General features: G+C 39.2%; 2 protein-coding genes across 11 annotated transcripts in view; both read left to right on the forward strand.

Annotated features, from left to right (window-relative positions):
* The first annotated feature begins 375 nt into the window (after positions 1-375).
* ppp6c (protein phosphatase 6, catalytic subunit) lies at positions 376-12,817 on the forward strand. Of its 4 annotated transcripts, XR_009787559.1 has the most exons (8): positions 376-518; positions 1,686-1,781; positions 1,912-1,977; positions 2,096-2,237; positions 2,353-2,432; positions 5,827-6,036; positions 11,490-11,639; positions 11,870-12,007. XR_009787559.1 is itself a non-coding variant. In XM_061766333.1 (7 exons), the coding sequence occupies exons 1-7, from the start codon at positions 393-395 to the stop codon at positions 12,116-12,118; spliced, it is 969 nt and encodes a 322-aa protein (XP_061622317.1). In that variant the 5' UTR covers positions 376-392; the 3' UTR covers positions 12,119-12,817. The 4 variants fall into 4 exon arrangements, 3 of the variants coding, with proteins under 3 accessions (XP_061622317.1, XP_061622319.1, XP_061622318.1); XM_061766333.1 differs by lacking the exon at positions 11,490-11,639 and having other exon boundaries at positions 11,870-12,817; XM_061766335.1 differs by lacking the exons at positions 11,490-11,639; positions 11,870-12,007 and adding an exon at positions 9,789-11,483.
* Positions 12,818-13,400: 583 nt separating this feature from the next.
* Positions 13,401-15,701, forward strand: part of golga1 (golgin A1) — a 76,609-nt gene continuing 74,308 nt past the window's right edge. For 4 of the 7 annotated variants that reach the window (XR_009787561.1, XM_061766336.1, XM_061766337.1 and 1 more), the window contains exons 1-2: positions 13,403-13,580; positions 14,667-14,950. Coding sequence is in view for 5 of the 7 variants with exons in the window: in XM_061766336.1 (XP_061622320.1) it covers positions 14,705-14,950 (246 nt within the window). In the remaining 2 variants the exon portion in view is untranslated. Of the gene's footprint in view, positions 13,581-14,666; positions 14,951-15,701 lie in introns of all 7 variants that reach the window. The other 3 variants (XR_009787560.1, XM_061766340.1, XM_061766341.1) reach the window with 2 other exon arrangements.

The raw sequence follows: 15,701 nt of genomic DNA on the forward strand, positions 1-15,701 counted from the left end.
AACCGTCCGTCTTTTAAATCGCATGCTTTTAATTCGTTCTGTTAGTTTAAGTTTAAAAGAGAATAGAAAGAAAAAAAACAAAAACACATAATCCACTAAAATAACAGACCATAACACCCAGACCAAAAATGCTCTGGTTTATTTCCTCCTCCCCACTTTCTCAAATAAATGAAAATACACGTTGTGTATCAGCCTATTATGTAGTATAAATCACATAACAAAGGCGCACAATGGACTGCATAAAGCCAGACACTTATTTTCCTTAGTATTTATTTTTTTTTATTGCTTGAAAGCATTTATTACAAATATGCCTCTTGGCCAAAATGATCTTGACAGGCGCACTGTAGCATACGGATGGTTGGATGGCGGTAGAGCGTTTCAAAAAAACATCCATGGGCCGTGGAGCTTGGCAGGAAGTTACGTATGACAAATCGGTGGACACAATGGCGCCTCTAGATCTGGAGAAATATGCGGACATCGCAAAACAGTGCAAATACCTTCCAGAAAATGACTTAAAGGTAAAATATCCATAATATGAACGCATTCAGTAAGAAGAGCTAGTGTGCTTGTAGCACAAATTGTGGTTAAGATGTGTAATTAAGTGTGGTTAGCTTAAGCTAGTTAGTAGCGTTAGCACCCTGGCTTAGTCTATGCGGCCAGGAAGTGAACGGAGAGAAGCAGCTTGTGTCATTTATTAAACAGTCGATATGATCACCTTGGTTTGCCATACATCTCTAACGATACACTGATCAGACATCTAAGTCGTGACCTGACGCAGTTGACAGCGAGACGATTAAACATGAATCGTTATGCTGGTGTGTATACGGGAAGGAACACCATTTTCAGACTGAGAGACATGCAATGTTCGTGGTAAATCAAATCACTAAAATAACACCATAATATGCTTCCATTCAGAACGTGTGCATCGCGATATGGTTCGAGAATGCGTTGGAGTCTATGCCGAGAAGTGAGGGTTGTAACATTCAAACGCATTTACTGCCAGTCCTCGGTGGTAACATGGATATTTGAATTCAGCAGCCGTCAATGGCAGTGATTGAAATAGTATTATAAAGATTATATCGGTATGCCAAAAAAAAATAATCAAATTGTAATAGTCGGAATTTTAGCTTTCTCTAACAGATTTTCGTATTAAAAAGCTAAAGAGAATGCATTGTGAGCTGTTCTGCCCATTCTCATTGAATCAAAAAGTAAAATGATCGGTTCGACCTTTCTTTATCGTTATGCCACATGAACGATCAATTTTGTTAAGTATGTGCCTTTAGTAGGTATCTGTCAAAGTGTCATGTGTTCTTAGTGCCCTCTTCTGGGTTAATGTCACCTGTGTTGTGGGATGTGGATCAGAACCACTGACTGATGACAGAAGGGCTCTCACATTGATTTAGCCAGCATTTAAAATATGTTTGTATTTAGTCTTAATTACTTCATAAAGAAATATCCATCCATATTCTATAACGCTTATACTCATGTTGCTTTAAATCATGTACTTGATAATAAATCTAATGTTATACCTTTTTAGTTAATGTATCCTGTAAATGTTTATGCATACACAATATGCTTCATAATGTTTTGATCATAATTATCAGGTATATACAATTTGGTAGTTTCTTAGTCCAATAGGAATTGATGTCTGAACCCTCACCACTTCTGTCTTTTCCACTATACAGCGATTATGTGACTATGTGTGTGACCTTCTGCTGGAGGAGTCAAACGTTCAACCTGTTTCAACTCCAGTAACAGTATGTGGGGACATACACGGACAGGTGAAAGCTCCAGACAGGAAAAGCTAGTGCCATAAATTTAGTTTAGTTTTATTTTTTTTTCTAGCTTCATGGTATGTATAAAGTTGTTTTTTTTTTTTCTCATATTTCTTTTTTCCTCTATTTGTGCTAGTTTTATGATCTTTGTGAACTCTTTCGAACTGGTGGCCAAGTTCCAGATACAAATTACATATTTATGGTTTGTATATTTTTCATATTAATGTAACTTAAGAACAAATTATGTTAAAGGGTCTCACCATTGGTCTCATGTTGATTTAAAAAAACAAACAAACAACAAAAAAACTCTGATCTTTAAGGGAGACTTTGTTGACCGAGGATATTACAGTTTGGAGACCTTTACCTACCTGCTGGTGCTGAAAGCTAAATGGCCAGACCGCATCACTCTTCTACGTGGAAATCATGAGAGCAGACAAATTACTCAAGTTTACGGATTTTATGGTGAGATGAAAGTCAAAGAATGATCAGTTTTTAACTCAATATAAGTCAGTCTAAAATGTTTGCACCTCCTGGACAGTAATCATAACTGTGTTTGCAATTTTTATTTGTTCAACAGATGAGTGCCAGACCAAATATGGAAACGCTAATGCCTGGCGTTATTGCACCAAAGTGTTTGATATGTTAACAGTGGCAGCTGTAAGTATTCAGTTACCAGTAATATTATATAGTTGTTTATTTTGAGTTGATTCATACACCTTTATGGATGGCTATGGTTCTCACTGCCCAGTGAACAGATGAAGATGGTAACTATGGATTCAGTTTCAATTTGCTGAAAGCAGGAAGGTCTCAAAAACTTTGGCATGGATCCTGCAACAATTTGATCAGAACCAAGAAACATTTTTTTCATGAAGACATGAGCAAAAATAGTACCATAGGCTTCCCTTGATGAAAATGACATTTTTAATAATTTTCCAGACTGCCTGGAAAAAAAGAGATCCTGTCTAAATCACTTTTTAGCTGATCTTACCCCCTTGGTAACAGCTATACAGTAGGGTATGAAATACTAAAATATTCTGTATAGCCTTTATTCATCCATCTATTTATTGCAATACAAAATTATTTTTGTATAGCAATTGCTGAGATTTGTAGAGCAATTTTTTAAAATGCTGTTTTGGGAAATAATTTGAATGAAATTTTCACTAAGTACTAAATTACTAATTTTATGCTTTTCTACCCTGAATTTGAAAACACTTAATATATAGAGGAATATTTTGACCTTTTGAACAAGTAATGTTATGTATAGTGAGAATGTTTGCCTTGTGGGACAGCAGAAATCCTATTGTAGCAACCCTGCATACACATCGGCTGAAATAAGTATTTAACACGTCACCATTTTTCTCACTAAACTTATTTCCTAAGGTGCTATTGACAAAATTTTCACCAGATGTTGGGAAAAACCCAAGTAATCCATACATACAAAGAAAGTAGAGAAAATAAGATCAGAAATTAAGTTGTGTGTAAAAATCTGAAATGACACAGGGAAAAAGTATTGAACACATGAAGAAAGGGAGGTGCAAAAAGGTATGGAAAGCCAAGACAACACCTAAAATTTATCAATAATCAAAGAGCAATGCAGGCCCTTGTCAATGCAAATGTATATCAGCTAGTTCAGTCCTAATTAATGGCCTACAAAAAGGTCTCATTGCCAAGGTGTGTCAAGACACATTTCATGATGGGAAAGAGCAGAGAGCTGTCTCAAGACCATCGCAAAGTAATTGTTGCAAAACATAACAATGGCATTGGTTAGAGGTGAACATCTAAGCTTCTGAATGTTCCAGTGAGCACGGTTGGGGCCATAATACGTAAGTGGAAAGCCAATAATACCACCTTAGATTTGCCTTGATCAGGTGCTCCTCACAAGATTTCTGACAGAGGAATACAAAGAATAATCAGAAAAGTTGTCCAAGGGCCAAGGACCACCTGTGGAGAGCTTCAAAAAGACCTGGAATTAGCAAGTACTGTTGTCACAAGGAAAAGAGTGAGTAATGTACTCCGCCGCTATGGCCTGTATGCACGCTCACCACGTAAGACCCCATTGCTGAAAAAAGCATGTCAAAGCTTGCTTAAAGTTTGCTGAACAACATTTAGACAAGCCAGTTAAATACTGGGAGAATATAGTCTGGTCTGATGAGAGCAAAATTGAACTGTTTGGATGCCATAAGCGGCACGGTGGATGACTGGTTAGCCACATCTGCCTCACAGTTCTGAGGAGCGGGGTTCAAATCCCGGCTCCACCTGTGTGGAGTTTGCATGGTCTCCCCGTACCTGTGTGGGTTTTCTCCAGGTACTCCGGTTTCCTCCCACATCCCAAAAACATACGTGGTAGGTTAATTGAAAACTCTAAATTGCCCGTAGGTGTGAATGTGCGTGCGGATGTTTGTTTGTTTATATGTGCCCTGCGATTGGCTGGCGACCAGTTCAGGGTGTACCCCGACTCTCGCCGAAAGATAGCTGGGATAGGCTCCAGCACATCTGCGACCCTAGTGAGGATAAGCGGGACAGAAAATTGATGGATCCCATAATGGACACCACCTTTGGAGGAGAAATGGCACTGCACATCACCCTAAAAACACCATGCCAATCGTGAAGTTCAGAGGTGGGAACATGATGGTTTGGGGCTGCCTTTCAGAAAATGGTACTGGTAAACTTCACATTACTGAAGTAAGGATCAGTGGGCAAATGTACCGAGGCATTCTTGAGAAATATCTGCTCCCATCTACGAGGATGATGAAAATGAAACCAGGGTGGACATTTCAGCATGATAATGATCCAAAACATGCTGCCAAGGAAACTCTCAATTGGTTTAAAAATAATAAATAAAATAAAGCTGCTAGAATGGCCCAGCCAATCACCTGACTTGAATCCAATCTAAAATCTATGGAAAGAACATCACACCAGAGCAATGCATGTGACTAGTTTCTCCATACAGGAGGCGTCTTGAAGCTGTCACTGCAAACAAAGGCTTTTGTACAAAGTATTAAATAAATACAAGTTGCCGTTTTCAATAGTGTTTACCAGTGTCATTTCACATTATTACACACAACTTAATTTCTGATCAAATTTTTTCTACTTTCTTTATATGTATGGATTACTTGGGTTGTTCCCAACATCTGGTGAAATTTTCATGTCAATAGCACCTTTGGAAATATATTTTGTGAGAAAAATGGTGACGTGTTAAATACTTATTTCAGCCGCTGTATATTGTTCATGAGTCTGTGGTTTCCGATTGTCCGGAGGGCCATGAAGGTAACAGGACGCGTGTACGGAAAGCAAGGGAGATGGACGTTGGGTGAAAAGGACAGTTGGCTACCACCCTAGTGAATGTTCTTCCCCCTCATCCTCCCTTGGTGATAATGACACGGTGCCATGGAGGTGATCATTAGTGACTTATAATGCGATGACGCCAGACGCAAAGAGAGCTTTCGCCTCAGAGGCTCGTAAATAAAATAGCGTGCACCAAGCATTCACTGGCGGTAGTACCCAGAAAGCAGGGAGGTTGGGCAAACTGTTCAATGTCGACGCGCCGTTTTGTTATTTTGTTTAAAAAAAAATTATCATAGTGTTTATTTCATCGTTCGGTGGGATGAGTCAGCGTTCAGTGATTTCCAGAACAAAATACTGACTTTTCCTTACATTTAACAGTTCTGCTTTTGACCAAAAAATATGGATTTTCCCTTACATTTGACAGTTCTGCTTTTGACCAATCAGCGATCACCTAGCTGTTTACCTTTTGCCTGCCACGCAGTTTTAATTTTTGTCATCAATCCACGCTCTTATTGTCGAGTTACAAGAAATAAATGTTTCAATCTTTGATATGACAGCTGCTGACCACTCAGAAAAAGGTTTTACTTACTGTAAACTTTAAATACATGCATCACGTATTGTAGCGATGGAATGAGTAATGCATCGCCAAAGACCTCCAATTACGTCACATTTAAACGATGCGATACTGGATATTTCAGACCCTGCACAGTTGTTTTTAAACTGTTGCTGTATTTAACGTTTTTTCCACTTTTCTTGTTTTTGCTAGCTGATGGATGAACAGATCTTGTGTGTACATGGAGGCCTCTCTCCTGACATTAAAACCTTAGATCAAATTCGGACCATTGAGCGGAACCAGGAAATCCCTCACAAAGGAGCCTTTTGTGATTTGGTTTGGTCTGACCCTGAAGATGTCGACACTTGGGCCATCAGCCCAAGAGGAGCAGGCTGGCTATTTGGCGCTAAAGTAACAAATGAGGTAGGTTGCATCTGTTTTTACACCACAGGTCATGTCGCTTACTGACTGGATGTATAAGGGGATATTTCCTTGCGCTAAAATTAATTATTCATTGTCGTTCCAGACAATATTTATTTTTTTTAAATGTAAAACTTAAAAAAAAAAAATAATAATACAACCGATAACTGTTATTCATAAGTGTATAATAAGCTTGTTTTCATTGCACACTGTAAGTGCATCATTGGATTTAAGTCTGGGCTCTGGCTGGGCCAATGTAAAACTTTTATTTTCTTATGGTGAAGCCATTCTTTTACAACCCCAATTCCAATGAAATTGGGACGTTGTGTTAAACCTAAATAAAAACGGAATACAATGATTTGCAAATCATGTACGACCTATATTTAATTGAATACACTACAAAGACAAGATATTTAATGTTCAAACTGATAAAACTTATTGTTTTTAGCAAATAATCATTAACTTTGAATTTTATGGCTGCAAGACATTCCAAAAAAACTGGGACAGGGTCATGTTTACCACTGTGTTACATCACCTTTTCTTTTAACAACATTCAATAAATGTTTGGGAACTGAGGACACTAAATGTTGAAGCTTTGTAGATGGAATTCTTTCCCATTCTTGCTTGATGTACAGCTTCAGCTGTTCAACAGTCCGGGGTCTCCATTGTCGTATTTTATGCTTCATAATGCACCACACATTTTCAATGGGAGTCTCCCACACTCTTTTACTACGAAGCCACGCTGTTGTAACACGTGCAGAATGTGGTTTGGCATTGTCTTGCTGAAATAAGCATGGGCGTCCATGAAAAAGACGATGCTTGGATGGCAGCATATGTTTCTCCAAAACCTGCATGTACCTTTCAGCATTTATGGTGCCTTCACAGATGTGTAAGTTACCCATGCCATTGGCACTAACACAGCCACGTACCATCACAGATGCTGGCTTTTGAACTTTGTGTCCATAAGAGTCCGGATGGTTCTTTGGTCCGGAGGACACGACGTCCACAATTTCCAAAAACAATTTGAAATGTGGATTCGTTGGACCACAGAACATTTTTCCACTTTTCATCAGTCCTTCTTAGATGAGCAAGCCGGTGGCATTTCTGGGTGGTGTTGATAAATGGCTTTTGCTTTGCATAGTAGAGTTTCAAATTGCACTTACGGCTGTAGCGCTGAACTGTATTTACTCACATTGGTTTTCTGAAGTGTTCCTGAGCCCATGTGGTGATATCCTTTAGACATTGATGTCGGTTTTTGATGCAGTGCCGCCTGAGGGATCGAAGGTCACGGGCATTGAATGTTGGTTTTCGGCCTGGCCGCTTACATGCAGTGATTTCTCCAGATTCTCTGAACCCTATGATGATGATATGGACCGTAGATGATGAAATCCCTAAATTCCTTGCAATTGTACGTTGAGGAACATTGTCCTTAAACTGTTCGACTATTTTCTCACGCACTTGTTCACAAAATGATGTAACACAGTGGTAAACATGACCCTGTCCCAGCTTTTTTGGAACGTGTTGCAGCCATAAAATTCCAAGTTAATGATTATTTGCTAATAACAATAAAGTTGATCAGTTTGAACATTACATATCTTGTCTTTGTAGTGTATTCAATTAAATATAGGTTGAACATGATTTGCAAATCATTGCATTCAGTTTTATTTGTTTAACACAATGTCCCAACATCATTGGAATTGGGGTTGTAATACTTTTGATGCATTCTCAAATTCAACACAAATGCAAAATCGAGTGGTATTTGCCAGTTCCGTTTGAAACTAGTTTACTCCACCTTGACTAAAAGCCCCACTGTTTCAGCTGAAGAAAAACACCAAAAGGGGAACGAAACCTAAGATATCAAAAAAAAATTCAAATGTACATATCTTCATTATCATCCGCTTTTTTCTTAAATCTACAAAGTAATTATTCTAAGAAAATATGTTTAAAACATTACATCTACTTGCTTATAGGGGCCGCCATTTTTAGGTCTTTTCACTCTCTTGATAATGCGAATCTCCGAGAATGTGACGTGTATCACCCAAGTCCTACCCACATTATTTACTAGGAAAATAGTTAGTAAATATTGAGCAACAACAAGCTACATATTCAAATTCATTACATGTAAAAAAGCTACATAATAAACCATGATCATAAATTTCATCACCTAAATGTACCTTTCCCCTCCTCTGAGGAGCGCTGCATGTTTTCCATCTCAGCCATATTGTACAGAGGAATTGATGATTATTTTTTAATTATTCTGAAGTTTATTGAAAATGCAGCTGGACAGAAAATGGGTTTTAAGGGACAGACAGAGGGACATAACTGACAAGGGGAAAAAGGGTGCGCAGCACAGCAGAACAATAGTTAGACAGTGAAGATATTTGACCAAAAGTAATGTTACAACAGTCAATTTTTTTTTCTTATTTGTGGATGGGGGAGGGCACCCTGTGAAGACATGCAACAACTAACCAATAGAACAAGATGAGAGAGGACAGAAAAATACCTGTGATGAAAATTACAGGCCTCTCTCATCTTTTTAAGTGGGAGAACTTGCACAATTGGTGGCTGACTAAATACTTTTTTCCCCCCAGTGTATGTAGACTTTTCCACCAAGGTGATATAGTGGCTGCAATAATATTTCTTAAAACAATTCTGGTGTTGGAGACTTGTGCTGATAAATGGGAGGTCTGAAAGTTTGGTCCTATTGCAGTGTATCTGTTGTAGTTCCAGCCAAGATTGTTGTTCAATATTTAGATGTAACCATTTAATGAGGTACTGTATTTGGCTAGCTAAATAATAGTGTTTGATGTTGGGTGCGTCATGTCCCCCTTCTGTTTTATCTTTCTGAAGGATAGATAGACTAATTCTGTTTTTCTTGTTTTTAGAGTAAAAAATTAAAATGGCAGAGTCCAGCATTTGGACCCATTTTAATGTGGGTTGGAGTGGGATCATTGAAAATAAATAGTTAATTTGAGGTAACGTTTTTATTTTTACCAAAGCTATGTGCCCTAAAAGTGAGCTAGAAAGGTGTTTTAAATCATCACAAATTTTCTCCAGTCGAGGTATGTGATTTAGATTATGTAAGTTTTGCCGCGATATTAATGCAGATAGATTTTATATTCCCTGTCAGAATAGGAAAGTTTGGATTTTGGGCTGCAGGATTCCACGAGTTAGTCGTTAGAGGGAGTATTGTTGATTTTGACCAATCGATAGCATATTCAGATAATTGCGAGAATGTCTTAATGCGGTTAAGCACTGTTTGAAGTGATGACTTGGGTTCTTGTAAATAAAGAAGGATGTCATCTGCGTGAAGATTGATTTTGTGTTCTGACACAGGAGTGCAGATACCTTTTAATATTAGTGTTCTGCTGTGTCACTATTGCCAGTGTTTCGATAAACAGTGCAAATAACAGGAGTGAGAGTCGGCATCCTCCTCGTGTTCCTCTTTGTAAAGTGAAACTTTGTGATGTGACCCCATTTGTGGTGACAGTTGCTTTGGGTGAGTTGTATAATGTTGTGATCCAGTGAACATTTTAATCACCGAAGCCAAATTTGTGAAGTACTGCAAAAATAAAAGACCAGTTAACTTTGTCAAAAGCTTTTTCTGCAGCTAGTGACAAGACAGACAGACAAGTCATCTTGAAAGTTGAGGAGGAATTTGACCTTGACAATGTAGCGAATATGCCTGATGGAACACGTTGTCAACAGCAACCCCACTGGGTGATAACCCTGCATTCCTCTCTTCTGACCCTCAGCAAGCCAGTCTGTTTGCTCAAGACACAGGAAACCTGGTTTCTCACCAACAAAGACCCCTTTTTCTGCATCGCTGATATACCGACCAAAAGTTTGGGAAACCCTCTTTTCATCTGTATCAGTATGGCACAGATTGACAACAATGGTTCTATCAGTTAGACAAACCACAATGGAATTACTATTCGCAGCCTTTTGCAGGAACTTAAATAAAATACAATGAACTATTTTTTAAATGTCCCACTGGACGCTCTGGGATCATTGGTGGAACGCGGGCGACACCCGCTGGCGTTTGAGAGTTACTGCAAGCCACGGACTATTACCCAAAGTCTTCACTGAATTTAAATGTCTGTTTGATATTTTATGAACTTTTGCACAAATGCTCCCAGTGTATATCATGATAACAATGTCACTAATGACTGTTTTCCGACAGGTCTGCTGGTTAAATCTGTTTGTCAACCAAATATGATTGTGTTTACCTCAGAACAACTTGGAAATGTTACATAATGAACATTAAGTGTTCTTGGCAACCAAATAAGGTGGCAACACTCATTGCATAGTTTAACCATGGTGTGTGAGACAATGCAAAAGCTGGGAATTAATTTCTTATTCCACTGGTTTTGAACCCCAAATAATTCTAGGGTGAAATTAAATCAGAGGTGTGGTCTTCCTGCTTTTGCCTTTGGGGGCAGTCCCCTTTCTCCTTGGTACAAAAGGCCAGAGCCTTTTGATCTCCCGGCTTCTTGTTCTCCTGCATCACAAAGATGCTGGCTCCCAGCCAGGAAGCACCACCTCTCACCACGAGGTGCGGGAGGCGCACCGAAACAGGCTAGGCCCGGCAGAACCTTCCTTGCCGCGCTGACGACCGACGACCGCTGACGGCTGAGTTATTCTGCCCACTCCCCAAAACTACACTTTTGTGTGTGGGTGAAGCACCACTAAGAAGAATCCGGCAGGAAGAATTTGCGGCTCAAGTTTTCTTGACAAACGTGACGAACGTCACCCCAGTGCTTCGGCCACCCTACGCTGGCTTTTTCTTTTGTTTTTCCTTTTTCCTCCTTTTTCTGCAAATACACTTGTTGGCGCCCTTGCCCAGCCATCGGGAGGATCGACCCGCCTGCCTAAATCTTGTTCTGCGCAATGTGAGTACAACTTGCTAATTACCAAGTACAAATTGGTGCACAATTGGGTGATACTATCAGTCACAGAAATACCCAGCTCTCGCATCGCTCCCCACACATCCTCATTCCACCCTTATGTCATGGGTTCAGCCTTCTTTATGAATGTTTATCAGTACTCTTTTCTAATAAAGTCCCTCTACAGTTTACCCTGTAGTTTTCCCTTGTAGATTTACATTTTCTCTAAAATTCCACTTCCTGTTGTGGACTTTGTGTGTGTGCGTGAAATAGTAAAACCGCTGGAATCGAGAACTATTTATTTTCATCCACGTAGCAGCCTTCTAGATAACAGATTGATCGAGGTTTTTCGTCACTTTTCCTAAAATTTACAAATATGAAAAGAGACGTGGTGGCCTATACGAGACAAACATAGTTTTATTGTAACGTTAAATGTACGTCGAACTACACTGGAAATAAAGGCAGGCGTTCACTTTCCGACGTCTTCTTTTCCGAAATTATTTACGCTTTTATCCAAAACCAATATACGCTACAACAATGACAATGACCCCAACCGTATGTCCAAATCAGCAGAAGAGTGGCTTCACCAGAAGAAAATCAAAGGTTTCTAGAGGCCCAAACAGAACCAAGACATAAATCCAATTGAAAATTTGTTGAGTAACCACCTGAGATGCACAAGAGGTCATGCTGGGACACATGCATGTTTTTGGAATGTGGGAGGTAAGCTGCAGTCTCCGGTGAAAACCATGCAAGCAGAGAACATGTTCCCTATTATGATCATTTAAAGAATAACTGCTTCAAGTTGTACTGTGATTTCTTTACATAATGTTAATAGCAGCTTTCAAATCATTGTGATTTTAGCTAAAGTGTTTTTTTCTCACCAGATGATGTGTTTTTCATTATTCCCCCCTAATGTTTCTGAATTTCTTTTTCTCACCAAAAACCTGCAGTTTGTCCATATCAACAATCTAAAGCTGATTTGCCGGGCACATCAACTGGTCCACGAGGGCTACAAGTTTATGTTCGATGAAAAGTTGGTCACGGTGTGGTCGGCTCCCAACTACTGCTATCGCTGTGGCAACATTGCCTCCATTATGGTCTTCAAAGATGCTAACACAAGAGAGCCAAAGCTCTTTAGAGCAGTGCCTGATTCTGAAAGGGTCATTCCACCTCGAACAACAACACCGTATTTCCTGTAAGATGATGAAATCCAAAACATTTTTTTTTTTTTTTTTTTAGTACAGACACCAACAGTGGCACCAGCACTTGTGAGTCTATGAATTTTGTAGTGTAAATTTAAAGTATTTACAGTGCAAACTGTTTATTCCCCCTATGTACATTTAAAGCCATGTATCTACAGCTTGACTCAGCTCTTCGCCTAAACCTGAAAGTTTGCGAGAAGCGACATGGGTTTTGTCCATTGTGCTAAAGTATAGTTTCGGTGATGGATGGAATATAGACAACAATCACTAGTACCAGTAATTGTTAATGTTATTTGCAGTCCTTCGGTAACTTAATTCTTTCTCTTTCTCCCCCTTGCTCTGTCTTTGCCTTTCTCTGTCTGAAGTAAAATTGACAAGTACCATGTGATCTCTGTAATGGAAAACAAAACAATAACAGCCAAATGTGGAAGCTTAAATATGGCGACCTTTAACTGCTGTTCTAGTATCAGCGTTTTTATTGTATTTTATTTTTCACTTAAGCGTTGATGTGCTAAACTCCCTCACAGACTTGTAACTCCTCACACTTTCAGTTCTCACTTGGGGCTTGAATCACAAATATATTTCACAGCTAAGTAAGCTGGAATCTGTGTGCTGAGGTCAATTTACCGTTGTAAAATGTTCATATTTGCAGATCTCTGTTTTACTTTACAATAAAGATTTACTCGTCTGAACTCATTCCTGTTGTAGTGATTTGTTCATGACAATTTTATAATGCTCTCTTGGCACAAGATAATGACAAAGCAAAACAAATAATGAATATATATTGTGGCATGTTTAAATGTAGTATACTTGTGATCGTGCTTAATGGAGATTGGAGTGGCAGAACCTGAAAATAATTTTAAGATTACCATTTATTAGTTTCTCCTTGATGAAAAGTAATAGTAAAACAGTAAAATGCGAACACAAAATTCTTCAACAAAATATTGTGAAGCCCAGTCCTATATAAGTAAAATCAGACGGAACATGATCATTCACAAATTTATACCACCACATTGTGAATATTGTACGTTCTAATAACATGCACAATATTGAACAATCAATAATTATCAGTAACGCACATAACTAGATCTCTTCTAAGTAATTGTTACAATGTATGGATAATTGTGTAATCCAACCAAATGAGCGTAGAATATGGGAACCAGAAATAATACGGCATCAATTCAATAGTGTGAATGCTGCTGTTACCTTTCTTACCGATAGTGGGCGCATCCTTGTTCCGTCCAAGGCCCCTTCAATGAACAAGAGTCGCAGTCGTGATGTCACCGGTCATCTGTTGGGCGATGACGTGTAGCACACCAACTCGGGTTGGCTAGCTTGACGGACTAAAGCGAGAGCTACGACTTGTCGACATTCGCACTGACACTTGTTCTTGGAGCAGACAAGGCAAATCCAATAGGCAAGAGATAACCTGACCAACAATAAATTTGGAGTTGTTATGGTAAGATCAAGTCCACTCCAAAGAGCAAACGAGCTAACAATTGCTAACCTTACCTGGTGTTGAAATGTTAACTTTCATTGTTATGACTATCGTAAGACCGCTTTTTGTTAAACAATTTAACAACATGCTACCCATCCAATTATTCGTTTATAATATATAACTATCAACATCCCAACGACGAAGCTAAAGCTGTCATCTGACATTTACATATCTGAAAAGAAACCCGTGTCATAGTAAGAAATGTACTCACTGTAATAGGATCGACAAATTCTTAAGTTTTGTTTATAAAGATATATTCAAAAAGCCCTTGTTACCATTAATCTTACATTCTGGCTGTTCAGATTCTGAACTCAGATCAGTTGATTGTACAGTCGGTAAAATATGATTATTTACGACCAGTAAGATAGTATACTATCTTATCCAGTATCTTACTGGTCGTAAATAATCGTATGATAGTATAGCTACAGTTATACTTAGATTTTATACTTAAAATCACAGGGGCATAGTTCAGAGGTCACATTACTCCAAATTTAATTTCCAACTTTTTCAATATATCATGGAGTTCCGAGATAAAATATTTATGTTTACCTGTTGGTGCTCATTCAAAATTGCTTCAGTGATATTCGCATACTATGTGTTGACCTTGCGGTTATCCATCCATCCATTATCTGAGCCGCTTATCCTCACAAGGGTTGCGGGAGCGCTGGAGCCTATCCCAGCTATCCCCGGGCAGGAGGCGGGGTACACCCTGAACTGGTTGACAGCCAATCGCAGGGCACATACAAGCAAACAACCATTCACACTCACCTACGGGCAATTTAGAGTCTTCAATCAACCTACCATGCATGTTTTGGGGATGTGGGAAGAAACCGGACTGCCCGGAAAAAACCCACGCAGGCACGGGGAGAACATGCAAACTCCACACAAGCGGGGCCGGGGATTAAACCCTGGTCCTCAGAACTGTGAGGCAGACGCTCTAACCAGTCGGCCACCTTGCGGTTATACTCTGCAAAATTGTTGTCTGCAGCATTTGTGTTTTGTAAAGTCAGAGTGGGCATTTAAAGGAACATCTGTCTCTCCCCCCAGATTTAGCAGAATGGCAATACTAAGCTGTCCTTCATTCGATGGGTACTGCAGAAGGAGACATTTTTGATACGCAGAGAAGCAATGAATCCAATGCACTGTATGGTGCCCCATACTCTATAGAAGCTTCTGTTAAGGAGGTCGCTGCTTGGACAGACATGTTTGCCAAGCTGAAGAAAAAGATAGCAGAAGAGGCAGCGACGGCACCACGGAGCGGTGTTCGGTTACCCCGTACCATCAGCAAGGAATCCATCACTTCAGTGGGGGCAGACTCAGGGGATGACTTTGTAAGTTCTCTTTAAGATTGCAGTCTTTAATAGTTTATTGACCTGAAATGTTGCCTTTAATTTCACACATTGTCTACCATGTTTCTGGGCACTTCCACCTACATACAGTGCAAGCTTTAGAAATACAGAAATATACAAGTATGTTGGCCAAATAATCTCCCAAATGATATCTCGTCATTTCATCTGTATTGTTATTGCCTCAAACACGTCGATGAGATAACAGCAGATCACTGTTGCATAGTGTTGGTTGCAAGTGCCCGGAACTTACTTTCTTTTTTCTTAAATCTACAAATCAATTATTCTCAGAAAATATGTTTAAAACATCACATCTACTTGCTTATAGGGGCTGCCATTTTTAGGTCTTTTCACTCTCTCGAGAATGAGAATCTTCCAGGATGTGACGTGTATCAGCCAAGTCCTACCCGCATTATTTACGAGGAAAACCATATAGTTTGTAAATATTTAGCAATGACAAACTACATATTCGATTTCATTACATGTACAAAAGCTACATAATAAACCATGATCATAAACGTCATCATCTAAATGTACTTCTCCCTCCTCTGGTGAGTGCTGCATGATTTCCATCTCAGCTATGGTGTACACAGGAATTGATGATTATTTTTTTTATTATTATGATGTTTATTAAAATGCAGCCGGACAGAAAATGGATTATAGGGAACAGACAGAGGGACAGAACTGACAAGGGGAATTGTGGTGCGAACCACAGCAGAACATTAGTTAGACAGTC

Source organism: Phyllopteryx taeniolatus, chromosome 3, assembly GCF_024500385.1.
Source record: "Phyllopteryx taeniolatus isolate TA_2022b chromosome 3, UOR_Ptae_1.2, whole genome shotgun sequence".
Lineage (NCBI taxonomy): Eukaryota > Metazoa > Chordata > Actinopteri > Syngnathiformes > Syngnathidae > Phyllopteryx > Phyllopteryx taeniolatus.